The sequence below is a fragment of the Aythya marila genome, assembly GCF_965140915.1.
Source record: "Aythya marila genome assembly, chromosome: 4".
NCBI classification, from domain to species: domain Eukaryota; kingdom Metazoa; phylum Chordata; class Aves; order Anseriformes; family Anatidae; genus Aythya; species Aythya marila.
The window spans coordinates 57570466-57593884 of NC_139045.1; the positions used below are offsets into that span (position 1 = coordinate 57570466).

The 23419-nt window shown below is 40.6% G+C and overlaps 1 protein-coding gene across 2 annotated transcripts in view; it reads right to left on the minus strand.

Moving 5' to 3' along the window:
• Positions 1–22669, minus strand: part of STIM2 (stromal interaction molecule 2) — a 63067-nt gene extending 40398 nt beyond the window's left edge. For both annotated transcript variants that reach the window (XM_082759909.1, XM_082759910.1), the window contains exon 1: positions 22332–22669. In XM_082759909.1, the coding sequence (XP_082616035.1) occupies positions 22332–22560 (229 nt within the window). In that variant the 5' untranslated portion in view covers positions 22561–22669. The remainder of the gene's footprint in view (positions 1–22331) is intronic.
• Positions 22670–23419: the final 750 nt, after the last annotated feature.

Genomic DNA, 23419 nt, shown 5'->3' on the forward strand with positions numbered 1-23419 from the left:
AATGTGTGTACTCGTGCACACGTGTGAACTCTGCTTAGGAATGCCTTCACAATATCTGCAGGTCTTTACCATCACATCATTGCATCTAATGAAGAGAAATGAGTTTCAGCAGAACTTAAGACAGGCTAAAAGACAATAACGAGAACAGGATGATAAGAATTAGCATGCCTGTAAAGGCCCAGAGCTTGAGAACAGGGTAATAATCACTGAGAAGAAAGAGTTCATCACAAATGAAGGCATGAGTAGGCATGTTCACTCATTAATAGCTTTTTTTTTTTAAAAAGGAAAAAGAAAAACAAAGTATATTGTATAACATTGATTTGCGTCTTATAGTTCAATAAAAACTACCTTGTATTAGGAGACTTTATGCACGCATCCGTGTAAAGACAGAGCTAAAATTCTACTTAAACATGGCCATGTCTAGCTCCAAAGAAATGGGGATCTGTATTTTTAAATGAAACTTCTATTACAAGAGTATACAGCCTACTGCCATGATTAAAAGCAAGGAGTTTCTGGCATTGTAACTTGTCTAAAGCTCCAATGGGATTCAGTGGTATTTTGGTACATGATATACAAGAAGCCTCACCTTTCCTTTCACCAACTGATCTAAGACTGTCTAGGCATGAAGACAAAATAGAGGTTTAATGGCTTTGTTCACACAAACAGTTTTTCCACAATTCACACAACAGTTTTTAAGCTCAAGGTTTTGAGAAGGGTTAACTTCATTGTTAAGTAGAAGTAGAAGGGAAGCAGAGGGAAAAAAAAAAAAAAAAAAAAAAAAAAAAAAAAAAAACAGGGTTGTTTCAAAACCCTATCACTGTTTCTATAAGCAGAAAACGTAATTTATGAAAAAGTGTTACATAACTTACTGCACTAGAACTGCAATCTCAATCAAAAATAAGATTCAAGATGCTGTTAGCTAACTTGCAGCCAACAGAAGGAGGAAAGGAAAGGAAGTGTGCAAACAGTAGAAAAAGAAATACAGTGAACTAAATTGTACTGATTCAGAGAAGTGACAAAAGCAGTTTAAAACCTTTAATATATTCATAGAAACAAGAATTTGTAACCTTAACACCTCACCCATAGTTTTTGATCAGAAAGGTTTAAAAATGATTGTAAGTGAAATGCACTAAAGCAGAAAAACAACCAAAATTAAATAAATTGAAGGGAAGTTAAGGAGATCTGCAGAATTAATACAACCAACACCCTGAAAAAAAAAATAACCAAATCTATTCCCATAAACTGAAAGAAGTTCCACCTCGACAGGATAAAGAGTGAGCTCAGAGCTCATATGTAACTACCTGCAGCAGCAGCACCTTAGAGAGCAAGCCAGTTCAGGGTTTATGATCAGAATTAATTCCAACCATTTCTGAACATCAGCTGTTCCATGCAACTGCACAAGCTGTGAGCTTGAGCATTATTTATTGGAAGGTGGGCTTTAATGCACTTAAAACCTTTTCTCTAACGCTTGCCAGGAATAGCTTACGTAGTAAAGAGAATAAAGATATTAAATACTATTACTTAAAAATGTTAATCAGATTCAAACAGCAAGCTGACATAAAAATCAATGCATCAAACATTATTTAAGTTTGCTGAATTTATTAACATGAACTGGAAGTTTCATTGTTTGTTTTTAATCTACAGGTTTTGAGAATACCAAAGTGAGTAGGTTATATAAGTTACGGTACAGTTGAATCTCTGCATTGCATAAAGGATTCTTTGTTCATTTTTTTAAAAAACAGCAAGTACTTCCACCCAAGTTTTAATAAAAAAATTAAACACTGGAGTTCTTTAAATTCCCTTGTTTCATATGAGATCACATGGGCTATTGGTTTACTGATCCCTTACAAAGGATCATCTGTTTTAGTAAAACCCGATTAAAAAGAATTCTTTTAGCTTGCCAATTAAAATAATACACCACTATTTTGAAGTTACAGACATGACTGCAAGACTACAATACCAAAGCAAAAATTTAGTACCTATTATGTCAAGTACAGAATGTCAAAAAGTTGCAGCGATTAGAAAAAAAAATATTTGATATCAGCAAAGTCCAGACCTACGTTCAATCTTTCAAACAATGGCAGTTCTACAAGCATCAGCAAAGACCAAGGAATGTTCAAAATAGCTTTCATAAACATTAAAATTGTGCCATTCCATATAAGAGGTCAAAGGTACAGAAGAAATCACACAAATTCAGACCAGTAAGGTGACAAACCAAATACCCAGCTCCAGAACATACATACTTCATACATACATACATCCCCATACTTTTAGTCTAAAAGCATGCATCTCGTTTATTCTAAAAACAAGTAAAAATTTGTGCCCACCCTGTAATATGCAACTCTATATACACTTTTTAATAAAAAAAAAAATCCTTGAAGAAACACAAGCAGTGTTTTCTTATTTTCAAGGCTTCCTACCTGCAGCCTAATTTGAAATGACTCACAAAAGAGACAGCAAGAGTGTGGACTGTCATAAAAAAAAAAAAGATGATATTTTTATACACTTCAACACTCACTAGCACTCTTTGGATTAGATGGCCATTTGTTGGAATTGTTCATTTTTATGTATGCACAAGAGCCAGTACACTCACAAGGGAAAATAACTATGTACGTAATTGCTAAAAGAAATATATGCTAAGCAACAAAAAGCCAGCAACTAGATAAAACGAAAACAAAGACAAGCAGGATCTTGGCTAGTTTTTCACAAGGACATCTTGATACAAACGTCTCTTGAAGGCTTACCTTTTCTGTAATACTTTTTTCTAATCCCACAGGTATTGCTACATGCCACATGAATACGTGTGTTTTTTTCAAATCCCACAGGTATTGCTACATGCCACATGAACCCATGCCAAGCACATGCCCATTGACCTACTTAAGAAACCACCTGCTGCAGCAGCACAGTCAAAACAGAGACAGGTGAAGAATTCAAGAACAGTTTTCAACCTTGCCCAAATTAAGCTCGATGACAATATAGAGACAGCAGGCCAGGGCAAGAATTTTGTGTTGTGTTTTCCTTAGAAATACCGCCCGGGTCCAGAATTTGTTCAGTCGTAGCATCTTAACCCAAACCTCACGGAACCACCACAGCTCTGCTGGCATATCACAGGTACAGTTGGCTCAGCCAGCAGTTTCTGTAGAGCAGCTATGAACTAGCTCCAAAAATAAATAAATTTTAAAAAGTTTCTCATCAGCTCCTTTTCTTCCTCAGTCAAAGCTCCATTGCCCAAACACATCCCATGAGCACGAGGCAGAAGAACAAACCTCCTGCCATGCCATTAACTGGCCAGGACAATAGAAAACTGGTGTAGGAAATCAGTATCAAGATTTTCTGTATGGATGCAAACATTTAAGTCTGCTTGCATTCGCCTCAGGCAGGACTTGCAAAGCGAACAGTCGCTTTTAGCGCATCACTGAGCAGTCTATGGCTAGAACCACCAGCCTGTGGTTTTGCATGCTCGGTTCACAGCCAGGAAGCAGCATTATTGGAACAAGCTACAAAAATATCTAGTGCTCCGAACACTCAACTTGTTATCTAGCACAAAAACAAGTTTACAAGATGCTACACACACTGCCAGATAGCTAGGGCTACCAACACATACTGTAGTGTGTAACAAGGCGACAGGAGAAACACATCGTGCTTATTCCTACTATAAACAGGCTTAATATTTAAAAAGGAATAGAAAGCCAACTGTAACTTGTTACTTCCTACTTTCAACCCCATCAGTTCCTATAACAAATTAGATCATGCCCCTTCTCCTTCCAACCTTCACACACACAGATATTCCCTCCCTGCTTTGCTCATATTTTCCTCTTTCCATTCCAGGTCTTCTCAATGCCAACCCCCTGCCAGTTCAAGTGTCACAAGGTTTTCATTCCAGTTTCTCAGTCTCCTTATCTGCAAAAGTAGTACTAAAATTCACTGCCAGTTTTGATATGCTAGTACCAAATTTATCATCATACTGTATTTAAAAACAAACAAAAAAATACGTATGTCTCATATGGTGACCTATTGGCTCTCTTACCTGATTATAAAGACCTTCTACTTTTGCCCCTCCTTCTAAAAATTTAGTTCCTCCCATTGTAAGACATCTTCCCCCTGTATCCTTCCCACTGGCTGGCAATGGTAGAGTGGCTCATTCTAGTTAGTTTCTCATTTTAACAACAGAATGAGAAATATGTGCAACTAAACACTTGATCAGGTGTTCTTTTTCACTGAACCTGCCAAAGTAATTTTTGCACATGTGCATACGTGCACTTCTCCAAACAGGGTTAAGAACTAATTTTAATCGGAAAATTTTCAAAAATCTAATTGTTCAAATTGGACATTGCAGAGGAGAACAAAAGCAGTATCATCACATGGACGAGGACAATTTAATCTAGTTTAATAATAAACTAATTCAACCCAGCACGAGAGCAACTCCAGGGTAACAGCATTGCCTGGAAATGGCAAAGATGAGACCTCTGTCCAGAAGGTCATCCTTTCCTAAACTTGCACAAAGCATTCACTTATCTTAAAGATGCACTGAATAGCAATGTTATTTTACATTCACGGGAAAAACAATCTTCTCAAATGCCACTGAAAGCAAATACAGACTGAGGGGTGCAAATTTCTATATTACATGTCTTTGTTAACACCACAACAGTGCTAAACTTTAAACATCTTTCTTCATTTGTAGCCTCTTCAGCATCTTTTCATCTCAAGAGTTTAGCTTACTTAAGGTGAAAAAAGATGGCCACAGAGCAATTGTGAGAACTCTTCATAAAATTTACTTGCATGCCTTTTTATTTTAAAAAGACCTGCTAAATTTAATTGTGTCTTCTCTAAGCTTCAAAAATCTTACGGTCATAAATCCATAGCTATTTGCTTCTCCCCTGCCACTTCAGGGCTTAAGCTTTAAGAAACTGACTTACAGGCAGGCTGGATTAATTAAAAAAGACAAATCTTCTGGATGTACAAAGATGATTGCCAGTCACTGTAAGGGAAGATCACCATACATCAGTGTAAGGATGCCAACACTGCTCATCCAGGAGCATCCTTATTCCACATGCAGAGAACATCAGGGCAGAAACACTTTCAGATGTCTTGCTGTGGTACAAAAGTGGTTCATCTGTTTAAGAAATGCTGTACATGAACCAAAAAGCCCTGCCTTACAAACTTTGCACAGCACCAGGCAGTCCTAACAGCCCACGCTATGACAATTCCCAGGCATGGTTCACTCAGATGCCTCAGCAAAGAACTCTGTCAAAATATAAAGCTTGGGCCATTGTGCACCTCTTTTTTCACCCTGGAACAGTGGTTGTGTTCTTCCATTCCATGTTAGTATTTCTGCCTAAAGATGCTAGAAGCAGTTTGGTTAGAAGACAAATAACAGAAAGTCTCAATGCTTAAGTTTAGCACACCTAGAGTTTTCCTCCATGGAGCATTTCCCACAGTGTGGGAAAGAAGACTCCAAGTATCAGAGTTTTCCTCCATGGAGCATTTCCCACAGTGTGGGAAAGAAGACTCCAAGTATCTTAGCTTCCCTTTGCTCTTTTTTCACCCCCAAAAAGCAGAAGAATTTCACTTTTGCATGATGAAAGCATTTACATGCTTTTTTTTTTTTTTTTTTTAAAAGGAGATGTTCCCTTCTACTAGGGAACAGAATCAAGAAAAGGAGTACGAAGCTAGAAGAAACAACGTTGCCCTAACCATATACAGAATAGGAGAAACTAATTAACTAGAATGTAATCAACTTTATCAAAGACTTGTACAAAAATATACACGAGATATAAAGTTATGCAGCACATAAATAAAAAGGCCACTTCTTAGCAGGAGTTATTCCAAAAACAGATGTTAATCATTTGGTAAGTAAAACCATTTATTAGAAATTAAGAATTTTTTTCTCCTTTGTTTCAATCTGGATCCGCAGTTGTGCTTGGCTGCACAGAGCCGATTGGTTCCTGATAGCATGTTCTCCAATTGTTTGCTTTTTTAACATAAAACATTTACCAAAGAAGGAAAAGCTACACTTCCCCTTAATATCTTCCTTGTAATCAGCCTACCAGAGTGCCTCGCCTCTATTTTTGTCTTCCTTTATCAATACAATAAATGCTGCATAAATAGATTCTAGGAGAAAACAGCTACTTTCAGATCTGTCTGGAAAATGCTGCTTTTGCTCCTTAGGGGAAATCTAGCAATTTACCTGAAGTTTAATTCCACAGCCAATAAACTGGTACCAAATCCTTTTTATAAGTTGTTGCACTCAGCAGAAGAGATGGCGTGACTTGTAAAACCAGACAAATGACAACTGCTGAGAGACAGGTTATAAACACAGTAGAGAAATACTGAACAGTGGGTACAGAACCAATCTTTTCTACTTGACGGATTTCTCAGTTTATACCCAAAACAAAACTGAAGACTTCCCTTTTCCCCCCCGTCAACACTGAGTAGCTACAAGTTCAATTGCAAAACTGATCCCAAGCATAACAATCTTCTTCCTACTGAATACTGCTGCTGATCAAGTATGTCAACAGCAAATCCCACCTATGACACTTTCAGGAGGAATCCAAGCCAGGGCTGCAGAGAGGGAGAAGTGGAGGGGAAGGCACAGAAGTTTGAAACAGCCCATTGCTGATCCGCACAGTAAGTCACCTAAGGTAATTATGCACACTGGAATTTGTTTTAGCAGAAAATTTCTTACCAGAAAGATTGCTAATAGGTATTAAGTCAATTAAGTCATTTGCTTAATAAGCAGCTGTTAGAAGTTACTAAACAGAGCAATGCAGAGGTAATTATACCTCCCTTGCTTGAGTACGCTCCTTGGTTCTGCTCATCTCAAAATAGACTGAGCCGAATTCCAAAGGAAAATAAGGGGGGAGATATGCAAAGGACTTTAGAAGCAAGGTGATTAAAAAAAAAAAAAAAAAAAAAAGAGAGAAAATAACCCAGACTTTGAATTTATTTGTAACCAGTTGATAGTATTTTTAAAAAGTTACTAATTAAAAAAAAATTGCCTTTACACAATGTGATGCTCAATTATGACACTGAGCTTACAGATAAACATCATGTCCAAGACACCAAGAACTCCTTCCAAAGCAAGGTCTATGTGACGGAGCCACTTTTTTTTTTTAGGTAAGAAAAAACAAGCAGTCTGGAAAAAATCTTGACTAGGACATAAGACATAAGGACATTTTTGTTAGGAAGAGTCTTCCTGAAGACCACATGCCTTAGCCACGTGCTGAGACTTCTCTTAATACCCTCTTCTTGAGCTGCAGGTACACAGTTAATTCAAGATTTTAGGGAAGCTACTTCCCTGGTTTTGTAAGATGACTATGTTCTTAAGCAAGGTTTTAACCTTTTAATCCACCTCTGGATCAACGAGGATGAGAAAAAAGCCCACAATGATATACCTAAAGATAGTATTTATGGAAGAATAAGTGTCAGTTGTTCCCTGTAAGAGCTGCCTATGAAAAAAACACTGCAATTCCAGTATTTCTAAACAACCCCATGTATTTCCATATTAAACCATAAGGACTACACGTGTTTTTTCCTCTTAAAGAAACAGACACCAATGTTTTAATAATAAAAGCTGATGCCACAGGAATTGAATCTTGTCCTAAATCAGTGAGTAAAATTTTTAGCAAAATGATTCTGGGTAACAGGTGAGTGATAATGGTCTGCAGAAATGCAAGTAACTTCACTCTTTTATAAAAGAAATAAAAATATTGCCTGAGATCACTTAATCCAAAAAATACTTCAGTGATCTGTAAAAATCCACAGCCATTTGCCACTTTTTAGTTTAGTTAGTTACAGTTAGTAACAAGAGCGTGACCCATGCACACAGCCCTCCTTGTTCATTATCCAAGTCTTTAGCAGTGTAGAAGTACTCATCAGTAAAACCAGATTATTCACAGGAAAAGCGAAAGGATGACCTTGGGGTTTCTTGCAGGATCATTTCAGCAGTACTAATTGTCAAACCACCAGTGGTGAGTACACAGACTCAAATTCCTCTAAGCCAGGGGTGGTGGTTTTTAGTAAACTGATTACTAAAGCCAATCCTAATCAGTGAATTAGCTAACAGCTTCCAGTCACAAGACATACGAAAAATATTCTGCCACGAGTGAAGAATAAACACTATACCGTGCCAAGCACCCTCAAAGCAGAAAATTTCATAATCACCACATTTCTTATACAAATATGAACCACACAGTCAAAACTATTAGTACAGTATTTCTGCTTTGCTTTATACTTGCTTCTTAAACACTTAGGACAAAATGCTTACATGACAGCACAAAAAAAAAAAAAAAAAAAAAAAAGAGGCAAGGAATGAACTGAAGCAGCATTTCCCAGCCGCCCCAACTCATTCGCTCCTGGGATCTGTGCATGCAACCCTTCAAATGCTATACAACAGCAGTCTGTCACCACAGCTATCCTAATGACTTGAATATCTCATAATGCCAAGGTATTTCTTCTGAAAGATCCAGAATTTTTACCTTTCCAGCATCCACAATCTTCATCACCCCCGCTGATGCAGCTTTCCCCTCACCCATCCCACATTTCACTGTGGAGGAATGGTTAAGTAAAATAGGACATGTGGATGTTGGGCAGTTAGGAGGCAATGGGCTAGTGAAGTACCGTACTCAACTCACATGAGTCTGGCACATACGCAGCTGGCTGAGAGCCAATCATGCTCAAGGACACAATGCCCTTGGGCGATTGGGAAAGTCCCTAAGGCGGGACGGTGGCTAAACGAAGGAGGAACTACCTGAAAAGAGCGGGAAATGTTAGCCAATGCTGAGCTTAGTTTTTGCAATATGTATGAGTTGATTATGTTCAAACTAGATAAAAGGCGACTGAACTATCCATTAAAGTTGAAGTTCATTGTTCACTCATATTGAGCGTCTGTGTCTTCCTTCCGTCGACAACATTTCACCAGCAGCTTCTATTTAGTCTCTCTGCCCATGTTCTGCCATCATCCATCTTCTGATGAACATTCAGAAGGCCATGCTGGGAACCTCTCGTTATTCTCATTTTCCTCCAATTTTCTTATTTCATCTCCTCGTTTTACAATCTGGTTGGGCAATAGTGACAGCTGGTTGGCACGTTAAACATTAAAGCCAAGCAGGTGCGTGGACAGAATGGAGGAATTCATTTAGAGTCACCTTCTGCTGAAAGCTGACTTCGTTACTTCGTATGGAACTGTTCACTTGCTATTTACTAGAATCACTATACACAAGTAAGGTCCTAGTTCAGAGGAGATGTTATCGCTATATCACATGCTAAATCCTTCTGCTTATATTGTGTTAGACCGAATGCAAAACTATTCCTCACATTAAACATAAAAGCTATTAGGAGATGAGTCAACCATCAACTCTAAATGCAATGATAGAGCAGAATAAAAGCACAAATTTTACAGGTGGTCATAAATTGGGCAGAATCACAAAAAAGTCAAAGTAAATTCAGACAGTTACAAGGCCTCAACTAATCTAAATGGATTGGCACCATGTTTATTTAGAACAGGAACTCCAGATTGCTCAAATACTCACTCTCATTTCATTCACCCCTTCCTTATCTGAACCGAACCAGCTTATAAACAACAAAAAATACAGAAGTAGATTTCTGTGCAGCTTTTGCTTTTCTTTTGAACACAATACTTAGAAAATTCCACTGGCTGTTCAACTGAGGCAAGTAAGGAGCATGAGCAGAAGTGAGGGTAACTGTGGACAGGCACCCAAAGCCAGAGTTTGTCCAAGAAAAAAAATATTTAAGAGTTACATGACAGAAGTCATCACATACTAGACAAATTGCTGCTGTTAGTAAGTATATATTTGGAAGACTGTATATGAGGAGTTCGCCCGCAGTCTTCTGGATGTCTTGATTACATGAAGCACATCCAACTGTGCTCAAAGTACTTTACAAAATTTAAACATAAATGCTGATTTATTACAATTTTCACCAGTCAGATAAAACAGCTATAAGTTCTCTGCAGGTTCCAACATTAGCCCAAGAAAAGCACAGAAACAGATATTCTGAAGGACTACTAAAAGGTCCTCAAATACAAGACAACCATAGCCTCCAAATAAGCTATAATCATCCCCAGCCATGTTTGAAGATTTCAGTTTTTCTCCAGCTCTCTGCTATCTCTCAGAGACTAATCTATGCCATTAAAAGACACTGCCCACAACTCTCATCCTTCCTACGGCAAAGCTCCTATGAATACTAATGAACCACGAACAGCAACTCCAGTGCCGTGGTAGCTTGCAAAGACGGAGTAGGCAGACCAATATTCTGCTTGTGACTAAACCAATCACAGTTGCATGAGACCGAATGGTTGTGGGCGAGAATATCACCATTTCCAATTTAGCACAACATTCTGCTCTGAAGTACAAAGCGTTACTTCAAGTTCCCAGATGCAATTAATGCAGAGGTGGAATTGTTCTTTCCCTTTTTCATAGCTGTGCTTCTCTCTTATCTGCAGATCTGAAACATTTATGTTAAAGACTTTCAGAACCACATGAGCCGATGGCAGCATAGTCTTCTGGTGTTCCTTATGAACACAGGCATATCGGTCCTAAACCAGCTGAGCACACACAAAAAGGCCTTGCAGTGCAATCCAACCGTTCAAATCAAGTTTGTAAAACGGTGCAAAAGCTGAAGTGACTTCAAGCATAGATAGATCATCTTCTCTACCAAGTCATCTACCAAGAACTCCCAAACCTTCTCAAAGTAATAAATTAAGGCTAACAAGGATATCAAAGATGAGAAGGAGTTAACACCTCCCTCCCCCCTTCCCTAAGACATTAATTATAGCTTCCTAGCTAGTATTACTGATTGGCTGAAACCTAATCCTGCAGCATTTTAAAGCTAAATGACAGGAAACAAGACTTTAGCACACTTAAGCTGCACTATGAATGTAAATATCAAATTAATATCTAACCCAAGCAGTAATTATTCAGTCTGCAGCAGTTAAAAACTTAAAGGCAGGTAGTTTTTTTTTTTTTTTTTTGCATGACTCAAGAGGTGCCTAATGTTAGATATAAGATTATGGTGTAAGGTCAGATATCACCTTCAACAGGCTGGAGGCTCCTTAAGCAGGTTGAGGCACTGCTCCTGGAAGAGCTTTCATATAGAGCTGGGAGCACACATTTTTTTGCCTGCATCTGAAGTGTCCTCTTTCCACTGTCAGTTATATTCATGTTGAATGCACAGAGTTAATGGTGCGATCCACATGTCTGAGCAGGGTTTGCTACCTCAAGGTATCATGTTTGCTCTCTGTACTGTGTTAGAGAAGGAGCCCAGATTCTTCACTCAGATACCAACACCTCAAGAACTGTGGAAGGAATCTAACCCTTAAAGTTTCTGATCAAGTAACATCACAGGGAAGCACTTAAAGATGTCTGAGCCCTACTAATTTAACCATGTTAAAAATAAATGAAAATAATTAAGCAGCAAACCGGGCAGAGTAATTGATACCCAAGTACATTTCTTCCCTCATATGTTAAAATCTGCAGCTCCCAAACGTGAGGGCATTCTCCAGGTCTGGTGTGACACTAACCACCTTGACACGACCAGCAGCGAGGCAGAGAAGCCAAGGGGCATGGAGGCAGGCTTCCTGCTGGAACAGCCGGGCAGGGAGCACTGCTGCTGGGGCCCATACCCCACCAGGAACCATCCCACACGCTTCCAGCCCCATCTGGGAGCAGCACAAGGACTGACAGCAAAGCTTTCTGCCTGCTCCAACAAATGCAAATCGTTATTTGCCTACATCCTCTGACAGAAATGGCAACCGGATAAAAGCTAGAGGATTTCTGAACATCATCCTTCGGATGACATCTTACATACAATCTCTGATCATAGAAAAATTGAATTGGTTATACCTAGGTAACTCAGCTCAGGTATCTAAAATCTTTCAGGTCAGTAAAAAAAATAATTGAGGTTGACATCATCATTACAACTACACTTCATATCCATTTGAATTAGTAAATAGAAAATGACTAATGCACAATCAGTAAAATCAAGGGTTTTTGCCTGTTTAACAAACTAACTAATGAGAACTTGCCCTTTGAAGTAAGGTGGCCTATCTCAAACCTCTCTTAAAGAGGAAGCAAGCTTCAAAATATTTCTAAGTAAATGAGAAACTTGAGATCATCAGGTGAGGCTATTTCATAAAACAAGCAAATATGTAAGAGCCAAAGGTTTGTTATTCATGCAAATATAGCAGGCTACTTACAACTCTTGGACAGGGTGCATTACGAAAGTACAGTATTCACTTCAGCCCAACACTTAAAACCACAATATTTTGAACACTTCATTATTAGTGTCAGTACTTGCCACCTGTATGAATGTTGCAATTCACTTTATAGCATATTTCTAGCCTATGCTTACTTCACATCCTAACATTAAGAAAATATCCAGGAAATATTCCTCTCCAGTACGTATGCAATAAGTACTTTAGAGAAATGCTGTTTTAACTCCAAAGGATACAGAATGCCCTATATATTCACATTCTGATCTTCAGCTCACTATCCGGCCTCACACAACGAGCTCTTTGAGATTTCCCAATGCTTGTGCAAACGGCAGCCTCCATGGTGATCTCAGGACATATGTATGCCACCGATTTCTACAGCAGTTCAGAGCTGATGTTTCTAACTCTCATCTGTATGCAAAAAGAGCCAAATAACTTCATATTGAAGACTGTCTTCTCCAAAATTCTGACTACAATTCTTGCCAAGGAAAACAATTAGAGCTCTGTCCTGATGGTGCAATACATGCTCCTTCCTGCTTCTAGCAAGTCTCTTACTACGCTCCTAATAAACAGGCCAGAATTAAGCTTCTCTTTATGAACACTGAGAGCACAATACAGATGCGGCAAAGGTGAACTTTCATTGCTTCCAACACCAGATTTTTGTTAGTTTCCATCTGCAAAGCATCCCAGTTACTAGAAGAGTTTCACTTCCATTTTCATTTTTAATGTGCACAGTAAACAATTCTGAAAGAGGCAAACTGAACTAGAGATATTCATGAAATGTTTCTGTAGAGTCAGTTTTCAGACTAGAATCCATGCCAAAGCCAGATAGTTTCATTTAAAATGTTTTCGACTGCACAAGATGCAGTGAAATGATCGTTTTTATTCTGGTAAGCCTTTGAAACCTTTTTTTGGAGAGGAAAAAAAAAAAGAAGAAACCACAAGCTCTGAAAAGTTAATTTCCCTCATCATCCTGCAAATAAGAGTGGCAGGGTCATATTTAAAGAATATTTAAAGCAATAATTTAGGTTACAAGACAATGGTTGTCTTGTTCTTGGCTGCTGCAAGAATGTTAATCTGCTGCTGACAGCATTTTGGGCATAGAAAACTAAGAATGGTAAAAAAAAAAAAAAAAATCAAAAACAAAAAGTCATTGTAGTTTTATTAACTTCTGTCAGGAAAGAAATTTCAGCTTTAAGATAGCATTTAGGAGCCTGCAAACCAATGCAAATCAATGGAAGGAAAACATTTCAATAAAATCCATTTACAAAGTGAGTGCCAGCAAGTATTCTGCAAGCCCTCAAGTTGAAAACCTTCATTTAGCAACATCTCCCAAAAAACTTACTGTATAAATTACGATGCAGCTTACTACAACATTATGACATTCTCCTTTGAGTATTTTAACCTTATTCTTTCTGCATTAGCAATCACTTCAAACATTTGCACAAAACTGAAAATGAAGAGCTAATGGAAAACAGCATCTGCCAAGCTGTCTTGTTTCAAACAACACAACCGCAATGAGTTCCCCAGTTTAATTCCACCTGTTCACAGAGGTCCGCTCCCTCCGAGGAAGTGTGGGGCAGGTGGGATGTCTAATTTAAACCTTCTGATTTGCAATCAGTGCCCCTAGGTCCCATATGAAAGAAACTACCAGTCTTCCTATAGTTGCCTCCTTTATAACATTCATGTTTTCAAACTGGTCTACTACATCCTCACCACCAATCCCTACCACCCAAAGCCCACCTGGCTGCCACAGTGCCCCACATCCCTCCTTCCTTCCCTGACCCAGCCTGGGGTACATATGACCTTCACTTAACCAGTTTGTGAATTATTCTAGTAGAAAGTGTCAGTTTACTAAACTGAAATTGCTCAGCATGAGGAAGAACACAGGGTGAAGGCCTAAACCATAGCTGTTAATGTGTATTGGCTTCAGCTTTCAAATAACTACGGCCACAGGGCAGGTCTTTTAAAAGGAAGGAGTCTCAATGCCTTTTCATACACAAAAGCATATATACAAGAAGTTCAGCCAGCTTTATCCAGACCTTTTCTAGTTTTTTATACCCTTTTCAAATGACAACGGTATGTATACTATCTTCCTTTCTTCACAATTTGTCATTTTTTCAGGAAGAAATATACCAGGCTTTTTCCAAAGGACAATCCACAATTACTCCCAAAATCAGAACTGTAACAGTCAACCAAGTTCCAGTTATATGGTTAAATTCAATACAAGCTTTTACTTGTATTGAGTATGAAAATATCCAATTCCTTCCTCCTCTCTCTTCTTCCCTAAGTGTATTGTTTGCTTTTGTTATTTTGTTTTGTTTTCTGCACTAAGACAGTCTCAGCTACTATTCCATTACCCTCTCACACAGTATCATGCAATACCTTCAGATACCTGTGCAGTCAACAGCAGTTTATGGCAGGGCCCCCTTCATCATCCCGTCATGCGTCAAACTTCCACTCACCCTGAAGCTAATTAGGATAACGCTCCATTTGTCATCATCCAGTACTTTGAAGATGCATAACTTCTCTTCCCATTAAGGTAACATTAGCTGTGACTGCTTATCACTCATCTGTAAAGAAACAGCAGTTTCTGTGGGTCTCGTAACAGGCCAGGTCGTGTACAGAGCCTCCATTTTGTTGAAGCAAGGAAATGTTACCACTCTTCAACACAGAGAGAAATTAGAGCCTTGACTACTGATCTCACAATACTATAAACACACAGACATGAGGCAGCATGAAACAAGTATCTGAGTGCTTTTGTGACAAAAAAGGAAACACCACAGATGTAGCTTCTTCAGAAAGATGTTTACTTAATAAAGGAAACAAACCAGTTATACTCAAATTCCTTTACGACAAAGATTAAAAGCAGCAGTCAGATGAACTAAGAGTTCAGATTGGCTCTTTTTTTTTTTTCCTTTCAAGCTGATAAACATTTACATCTCAATCAGAATGGAAGATGCCTTCCTTATCCTGTATTAATAAAAATCATATTTCATTAGTTTGCTTTATGTGATCAAATAGTTATGCCAAGCAAGCAATTTTGCTTTTGAGATAAGCTCTCTTACAATCAACTGGTAAAAACTGAGTTGGCTCCTGGAAGGTTTAATTTGAAAGCAAAAATTTCTACTTGGCATGCATGTGCTCCTACTGAAATGGCCAACACTACCTTCCTCCAACACTGTTGCCTTCTCACAGATGCTCTTATGCAGCAGTGCAGTGAAATGAAGCCAGGACCTGACCCTGCTAAAACACAAGTGACAACTACCAGCTCAGTGCATTCCCCTGGACCACCTCAGCCACAACAACATTAAAGAACTTGGGACAGACAGAATAGGCAGGGAGGAAGAGAACGCAACAGGCACAAAGGAATATCCTCTTCTGCAGCAAGAGCCTGCACTGAGGTCAGCTGAAATTGATAACAAAGCCACATCCTTCAAAGACTGCAGAGTGACTCTGTCATTTTCCTGCAACGCAATCAAAGGAAGGCCAATTACAGGCACTGCAGTTTCCTCAGACCAAAACGAAAATATTAATTTAAAATGCAGTGTTGGGATTACATTCTAGAGAATACAGGACACAGGTTCCTACATCAAAATAATGTCCTTGTCTCTCATCTATGAACTGACATATTATTCAGTTGTTACATGTTTAACCACAATACCCTCGGTGGCTATGCCAGCAGTGTTTCAGGAGATGTCTTCAGGGAACACAAACCAGACAGGAGAGAGGAAATTGAGCCAGCCATGTTCCCAAAAAGCACTGACAAAAGTTAAGTCAAACATATATACATGTTTGGGGGGACAGTGCTGCCTTGATGCATTTCAACCTAAAAAATACAAGTAGACAAGGATGTAAAGACATTTTTTCCTTTGTATCACATCTTTATGTAAGTATCAGAGCTACATGATATTATAGTCTAATTTTTAATATTTAATGAAACAGTACACCATACTTAGCATTAAAAAAGAAAACTGCCTCATTCTCACTTCAAAATCATTTGAGTCCAGGCAACAAAAACTAATTTAAGCCAACAGTACTTTTCACCCAGGCACACAACGCTACAGTAAGAAGTTATCTCGCAGCCTTCTATATATAGCAGTCTAGAATTAAAACCACACTAGAAGGAAGTCTCCTACTACGAATGATTAACTTCAGTATTTGTTTCAAAATCATCTCTAAGACCACAAAGTTTGGGTGGTTTTGTTTGTTAACAGTATAATATTTCTTGCTTGCTGTTCTCCAAATACTAGGCAGCACTGCAAATTGAGGGAAAAGCAAACCAAGCTGGTCATTTCAGGCTATAACTATGGAGAAGCAACATAGAGTTATCTTAATCTGCTTTAGGTTAGGTGTACAACCTGAAAATTCATCTGCTTACAGAAGTTAGTGAGGGTACACATGGGAGGAATGAGTTTCAAATGAAATCCTATGGTTGGAACAAAGTGTCAGCACATTAACAAAAGTTACATTGAAAAATTCCCAGCAAAACTCACCAAAGACTTCTACATGTAAACAGAGACGATAGCATAAATATAAAAAACACTTGCTGAGCCATTCCCTTATTCATGAAGTACTACAAATGCTGAAAAAAAGATGGTATGCTCAGGAGTTACCGATGACAAATCTCAATGGTCATCTAGTAGAGTTAATTGACATTAAGAACAAAATAATATTGTGAGAATCCCCCACACTTGTGAAGAATTCCAAATTTTAAGTAATTCAGTTCACACAGTAACCTGATGGAACTGAGGAAAACCTATTCCTTCTCCTGTGTAGCGTTATTACGTGTGCTGAGTAATTTACATAAGACTAACCCCTTCCTTTATTCTAAACCGCAAAGCAAGAAAGAACATTCATACCACACCTTCTTGTATGCAAAGTTCCAAATTTTAAGGAGAAAGTACCCAGAGTTTAGAAACCCAAAACATCTTCACCAAAAAAAATGTTTGAATAATGGATACCAAAGGCTGTTTGCTTTTAAACACCTTCAAATCATTTCAGATAAGCTGATGGTTTTTGCCGATACCAGTTTTGGAAGCTGAGCACACGTCAGCTTCTTACAACCACAGAAACAATATACACAAAAAAATCATGTATTAAAATTGTAACTGGACACAGTACCATAGGGCTGGGCCACTGTCAGTTGTGAATTGCTTCATGGTAAAGAAGTAGGGAACAGAAAGCATGGCCTAGAGGAAGAGTGTCAAAGCTATCTTTGCATTCCTATAAACTCTAAGCTACAGCAGAAGTTAAAGCTTCACACAGTCCCAGTAGCCTCGACAACTGCTCCAGTTTACCCAAGTTTCTGTGGTGCTGCCTGTGATTTGCAATACAAGCCGCAATATTCAGTGACGCTGCCTTCTACCCCTGCACCCAGAGATCCCCAGAGAAGCACAATTCACCTGCAGGAGTGTAACACTGTCTGCATACAGAGGAAGTTTCCTCATGAGATAGCTAAAAATCATTGCTAGAGACAGCAAGGATGAGATTTAGAAAAAAAGAAAAAGCTGGTGGTTCCTACCTGTTAATTCATATTCTGCTGAGTCAACACTTATGTTAATGTTAGTGTTAACCCAAGTTTTTAACTGCTTTGGCAAGCACCTTATGTGCAATTTCCATGATTATTTTTTTGTTAAAACTCTGGACTACTTCTCATTATACAGAATTAAACATCCCTCTAACAGGCCTCTGAAAGGTGGCGTGCTTTTGTGATTGGAAGAAAAAGGAGCAAGGTCCAAAGGGAGAAAAAAAGCATTAAAGAAACAGGAACAAACATCCTCCAGTTAAGTCTGAAGTGCTGGCAGAAATCAAGTAAACAAACGCAAGTTGTAGAGTACCCAGGCAATCATCCCATCCCATTTATGCTGATTCTCAATTATAAATATGCATTTTGTTTTATGCACCCTCCCCCTTGCAGAGATGCAAAGATAGTTTCCATGGCAACACGAGAGACTGGGGAGCATCCACCAAGGCAGAATAACACCAACTTATGTAACAGCTCGAAACTCACCTTTGTTTGGAAAACGCACAGGTGCTTATTTTAGGACAACACTTGTAATGATTATTTACTCCCCACACATACCATGTGTGGTCAAGATAAACATCTCAAGTTCCTGTATTTAAAAAAGCATTTCACAGATAAGATGCAGACTAATCCCACTGAAGTCTTCGTGTGCATCAGGGCTTCTGCAGCAAGTTTCAGAGTCAACTCTTATGTAAAATACCACACTTGACTCCTGAGAAGTTTTAGATAGTGCATTAAAAGCTACAGAAAGATTAAACCTGTAACCAGCTTTCCCACAGCATCACAGATCTTTACAATATGTTCTTCTCCCCTAGTGCTGGTTGAGAACATATTAAATACAAAAGGACAAAGAGTGCAGCACACACACTAAAAAAAAAAAAAAAAGGATATCAAATTGTTTACTTCATACAAGCTTTTTTAAAGAGGAAACTGCTTTTTTAGGCATTTTCCGTAGCGATAGTATCATCATGAGAAATCTTAACGTGATCCACTGCCTCTGCCACCGGGTCCAGTTCTCTTTTGACAGATGCACAGCAGCTCAACCTACTTAGGATAGATAGTTAGAAGAAAATGAGTCATGCCCAAGTTGCGTAGGAGTAGCTAGCCGGAGCCTAGTAGGAGGTCCCCAGGAAAGCAGAGATTGCTTCAGAATGCTTACAGCTGAAAGAGCAATGCGAAAACCTGCTGATGGAGGGATGATCCTGAGTCAAAGAACTTCAAGTAACTGCACCGAAATGCAGTCAGGAAGCGACCGACAGCTTTAGGTCGGCATCATTTTAGTGGGAAAAGGACACAAATTTCTGTCCTCGACCTAAATGATAGGTGCAGATCACAAAGAGCTTAGCTACAAGCATACATATAGAAGTAACAGAACGAAACAAGCTTGAGGTACTCAATTTTTGTCACTAGAAAAATCTACCGGCCTTAAAAAGCAGCCTGCTAGGGAAGAGACCAGTCCTGGAGCTCAGTTGTACAAGACCAGTGCATGCACATGTAATCCAAGATCATTTTTCTGCACGATCAAGATCACTACACATATGCTGGAGTGATAGCAAGCGTAAAGTCTCACACGTAACCACACCAACTTCTAAACAGATTATTCTAGCTAAAAAAGGTCACCAGAGCAGTTTCAGTCACCTTCAGATGCAATTACATGGGCAGGGAGGCTCATTTATTCACTTACTGCCATCACTGCTGACCCCACCCACACAGCCCATCCTCCCTCTTCCTTGCACTGCTGCTGGCACTCAGAGCATGCCAGGAAAGAGTCTGATAAGAAAACCACTGGTTTTTGTTGCCCCTCTCACATTCCTGCAAGCTAACGCAGCAGTGCTCATCACAGCACTGGGGACAAAGAAAGCACAAAGCAGAAAGAGCAGGAAACTCCCTCCCTCCCGGTACCAGGATGTCCTCCTGCTTGCTCTCTTGCACTGATCCTGCTAGCATGGCCAGCTGGGGTCAGCTTCCAAAGAGAAAAACCAGCCTTTGACAGCCACCCGCGTTAGAATGGCTTCAATCAGTTACAAAGTTCCATAAAAAACAGTGTTTTACACAAACCTTCATTTCTCAAGTGCCAACGACAGAAATTTGGGGATCACAGAGCACTGAGACTACATGATGGGGCAGTTCCAGAATGGAAGCTCAGTAAACAAGGCAAATCTTTCACTTTGAGAAAGCAGTTACATTGTGGCATCCACTGTTTCTGCAGTAAATACAATGTAGAGCTACAGTTAAGAATGGCCTAGCTAAATATTATAAGCTACTATTTGAGAGAATTTTATTAGCCAGATACAGTTCCAAGTTCTCTGTCTTGCCTGAAAGATGACCAGATTTTCTGATCATTTATTAAATTCAGACCAAAAAAAAAAAAATCCTCCAGAATTGCAAAGCAGATAACAACAGAATAAACAGAATATGATAACTCACGCTTATCTTCAAGGTCTGGATAAATGATTCCTTAAAACTTTCAACCAAATTAAGAGTAAACAAGCATGGACAGAATGAAGAGAAGATAACCTCACAGTATTCCAATCAGTGGAAACAGTTTCATTGATCTGATTTTTATAACTGTGACTACACATCTTCAGATGCAACATATGTAGAGTTGTCATTTACAAGTTACGATTAAAAAGGTGCACGCACGCAAGTAGACAACAGTAACAAACGATTGAGTCCCTGAATAGCTGATAAAATATGGCTGTTTATAAAATCATAAAGTCATAAAATTACTTGCACATCCCTTTTCTGCCATGTCAGTATCTCTCTAGATTACCTTTGCCAGCTGCTCCTCTAACCCATTAAAAACCTTTAGTGATGGGATTTCTTGAACCATTTCTGTAATTTGAATGTTATTGGTAAAAACTTTCCAGTTGATATTTAACCTCAGTCGTCCCCCGTACAATTCACTTCCTCTTAACCCACCTCTTAACCACATTAGATGGAAAAAAAAAATTAAATCAATATCCTCTCTTGAACTAATTTCTTAGATAGTGACACACCCCTCCCACAGCCTTTTCCATCCCCCCAAATAAAGTAATACATCAGTCAGAGGCTAAGCCTCTCCATCCACATTGCTACTTCTGACTTTTTTTTTTGGCTTGTTTAATACTCGAGACTAGGCACAGAAGAGCAATGAAGAACAATAAATGAAGAGCTTTCTGTAATTTAAGACAGATCAACACATCCCAGGATAGCATCCGCTTTTGCCAGCTGCTTTATGTTGCTTGTTCAGATCAATTTGCAACCATCACTCCTGGATTATTTCCTACAGCTGTGCTGACTATACACCTACACTGTATTTGAGCATCTGAGAGTCCTCTGTGCACAGCATTTTATACTTAACAGACTTAACTTCTGGATTTTGCCTCTCAAGCCTATGGAATTTGATTTTCATTCTGTTTTTATCCAGCAGAATACTTGCAGTCCCTCCTAACTTGATGTCACATCTGCAAGTTTTAATCTTCAGAGGAAAGAATGAGAGATAATATAACTACAATCACTCCCTGCACACTCATCTGGTTCTCCCCCCGCTTTCAAGGCTTCTTCCTTCCGACTCTGCAGAGTAACTTAGAACTGTTTGGGTTAGCTACCAGACAGGCAGCCAATTCACACATTCAACTCAAACACCAAATCCTGCAAGTGGATGAATGCAGAACTGTGTTAAAAACCTTCAAAAGATTAAAACTGATTCTCTGATGGCTCTTAAACATACCTGCTCCCCAGACCACGCTTACACATGTAACAGTAAATCCACGTGTGATGTGTTACATTTCTCACATGTATTTTCTCGCCAGATCCAGTGCAGGGGGGTGGGGGAGGGAGGCACCACAGCAGCTGACAAGCATCGCAGTGGTTTTACAGTCCAAAAATATTTTTAAAATACTTCTCCCTCCAAATTGACATTTCAAGATTGACTGAGCGTGAAACGCAGACAGCATCAGCACCAGGCATAGCGAGAACCACTTAATACCACCTACAACCACATTAGTTATGTTCTGGAAAAAAAAAAAAAAAAAAAAAAAAAAGCCGATCCAACACGGCATTTCCCCAACACCCTTGGGAGGTGCGACTCCTGCTTCAGACTGCGGATGTTCCAACTTCCTTAGTTTCTGTGGCGAGCCAAACAAAAACCAGGCGACGGGGACCTCCGAAGCGCCCTGGCCTCGGAGCAGGCTAACGGAATACCTAGCGAAAAGTAGCGATTTTGGCTCAGGGCGCTGGTTCAGCCAGCGGCGGGTTTTGCTGGGGCAGGAAGCGCAGCCCGCCTTGCTTCGCAGGGGCGGTGGGGTTTGCTGCTCCCCTCCCACCCCCAGCCGCAGGGCTCCCTAAAGAAGGCGTTAAAGCGACCCGGGCAACTCGCAGCCCCCCTCCGACGGCTCCCCGGCTCCTCAACCCCCTGCCCCCGAGCCTGCGGACAGACAGGTCCGTTACCGGGCGGGTCCGGGCCACCGGAGCCTGCCGCAACCCGAGGGCAAGGGAAAGAAAAATGGGGGAAAAAAGGGAAGGGAAGCCCGGTATCGGACCGCAGGCAGGCGGCTGCGCCCCCCCGGCCCCGGGACGCGCTCCCCCCGTTACCTGCCACAACCGCCGCGGTGTCCGCCGCAGAGGAGGAGGAGGAGGCAGGGGGGCCGCCCGCCCGCGACCCCCGCCGCCCTCCCACCGCCACCGCCGCCGCCGCCGCCGCCGCCTCCTGCTCGCCGCCCGCAGCGGCCAGGAGCAGCCCCGGCAGGAGCAGCCCCAACAGGAGCAGGCGGGTGGGCAGCGGCGTCCCCGCCGCGCCGCGCAGCGCTCGGAGCCCGCTCATCGGGACGGGACGGCCGGGCTGGGCCGGGCCGCGGCGAGGGAGGAAAGAGGAGCTGAAGGATCCGGAGTCGCTCCGGAGCCGCTCCGCAGCCGCACCGCGCTGCAGCCGCCGGCCCCGCGCCGCTTCCGGCGGCCGCCACCGCCGAGCCGCCCGGGCGACACGTCACCGCGCCGTGACGTCACCCGCGGGGCGGGGCCGGGGCGGGCTGGCGCCGAGCGGGGGCGACATGGCGGGGGGGCGTGCTGAAGGGAGCCCCGGGGTCGGCTGCTGAGGTGGAGCGGGGCAGGGTGCGGTGTGTGGAAACAGTTCGGTTAAAAGCGTGAAAAAATAAAAAATTGAAACCTCGTGTTATAAGTTTAATATAAGTATTAATATATCCTTACGCTTGGAGTCCCGTAAACTTGCCCTGGCCACACCGGTGTTGCCCAAAGAGCGGTCGCCTGAGGAGGGTTGTCCAAAAGACACGAAGGTGTGAGGGAAAACCTAAATTTGGCACGCGCAGCCTCCTCTGGGCAGCCACAGAAAGGTGTTTGGAGTCTGGTCCTGAGCAACTTAAATCAGGAGCGCCAAGCCCTCATGAGGGCTAAACCCTGATTTAACTGTGCTTAGGGCCTTGGCAAAAAAAAAAAAAAAAAAAAAAAAAAAAAAAACAAACACCTTTTACTCAAGTCATTTTCATCAAGCCACTGTGCAGGAATAAAATCCGTGTTGTGCCTTGTGCTGTCCAAATCCACAGGATTATCAGCCCCTCTGTCTTGATCCCTTCAACAATGAATAACAAGGCCTTCAAAGCCCACATCCCACGTAATACCACAGATACACAACATAAAACAATGCAGCGTGGATGGTAAAAGCTATA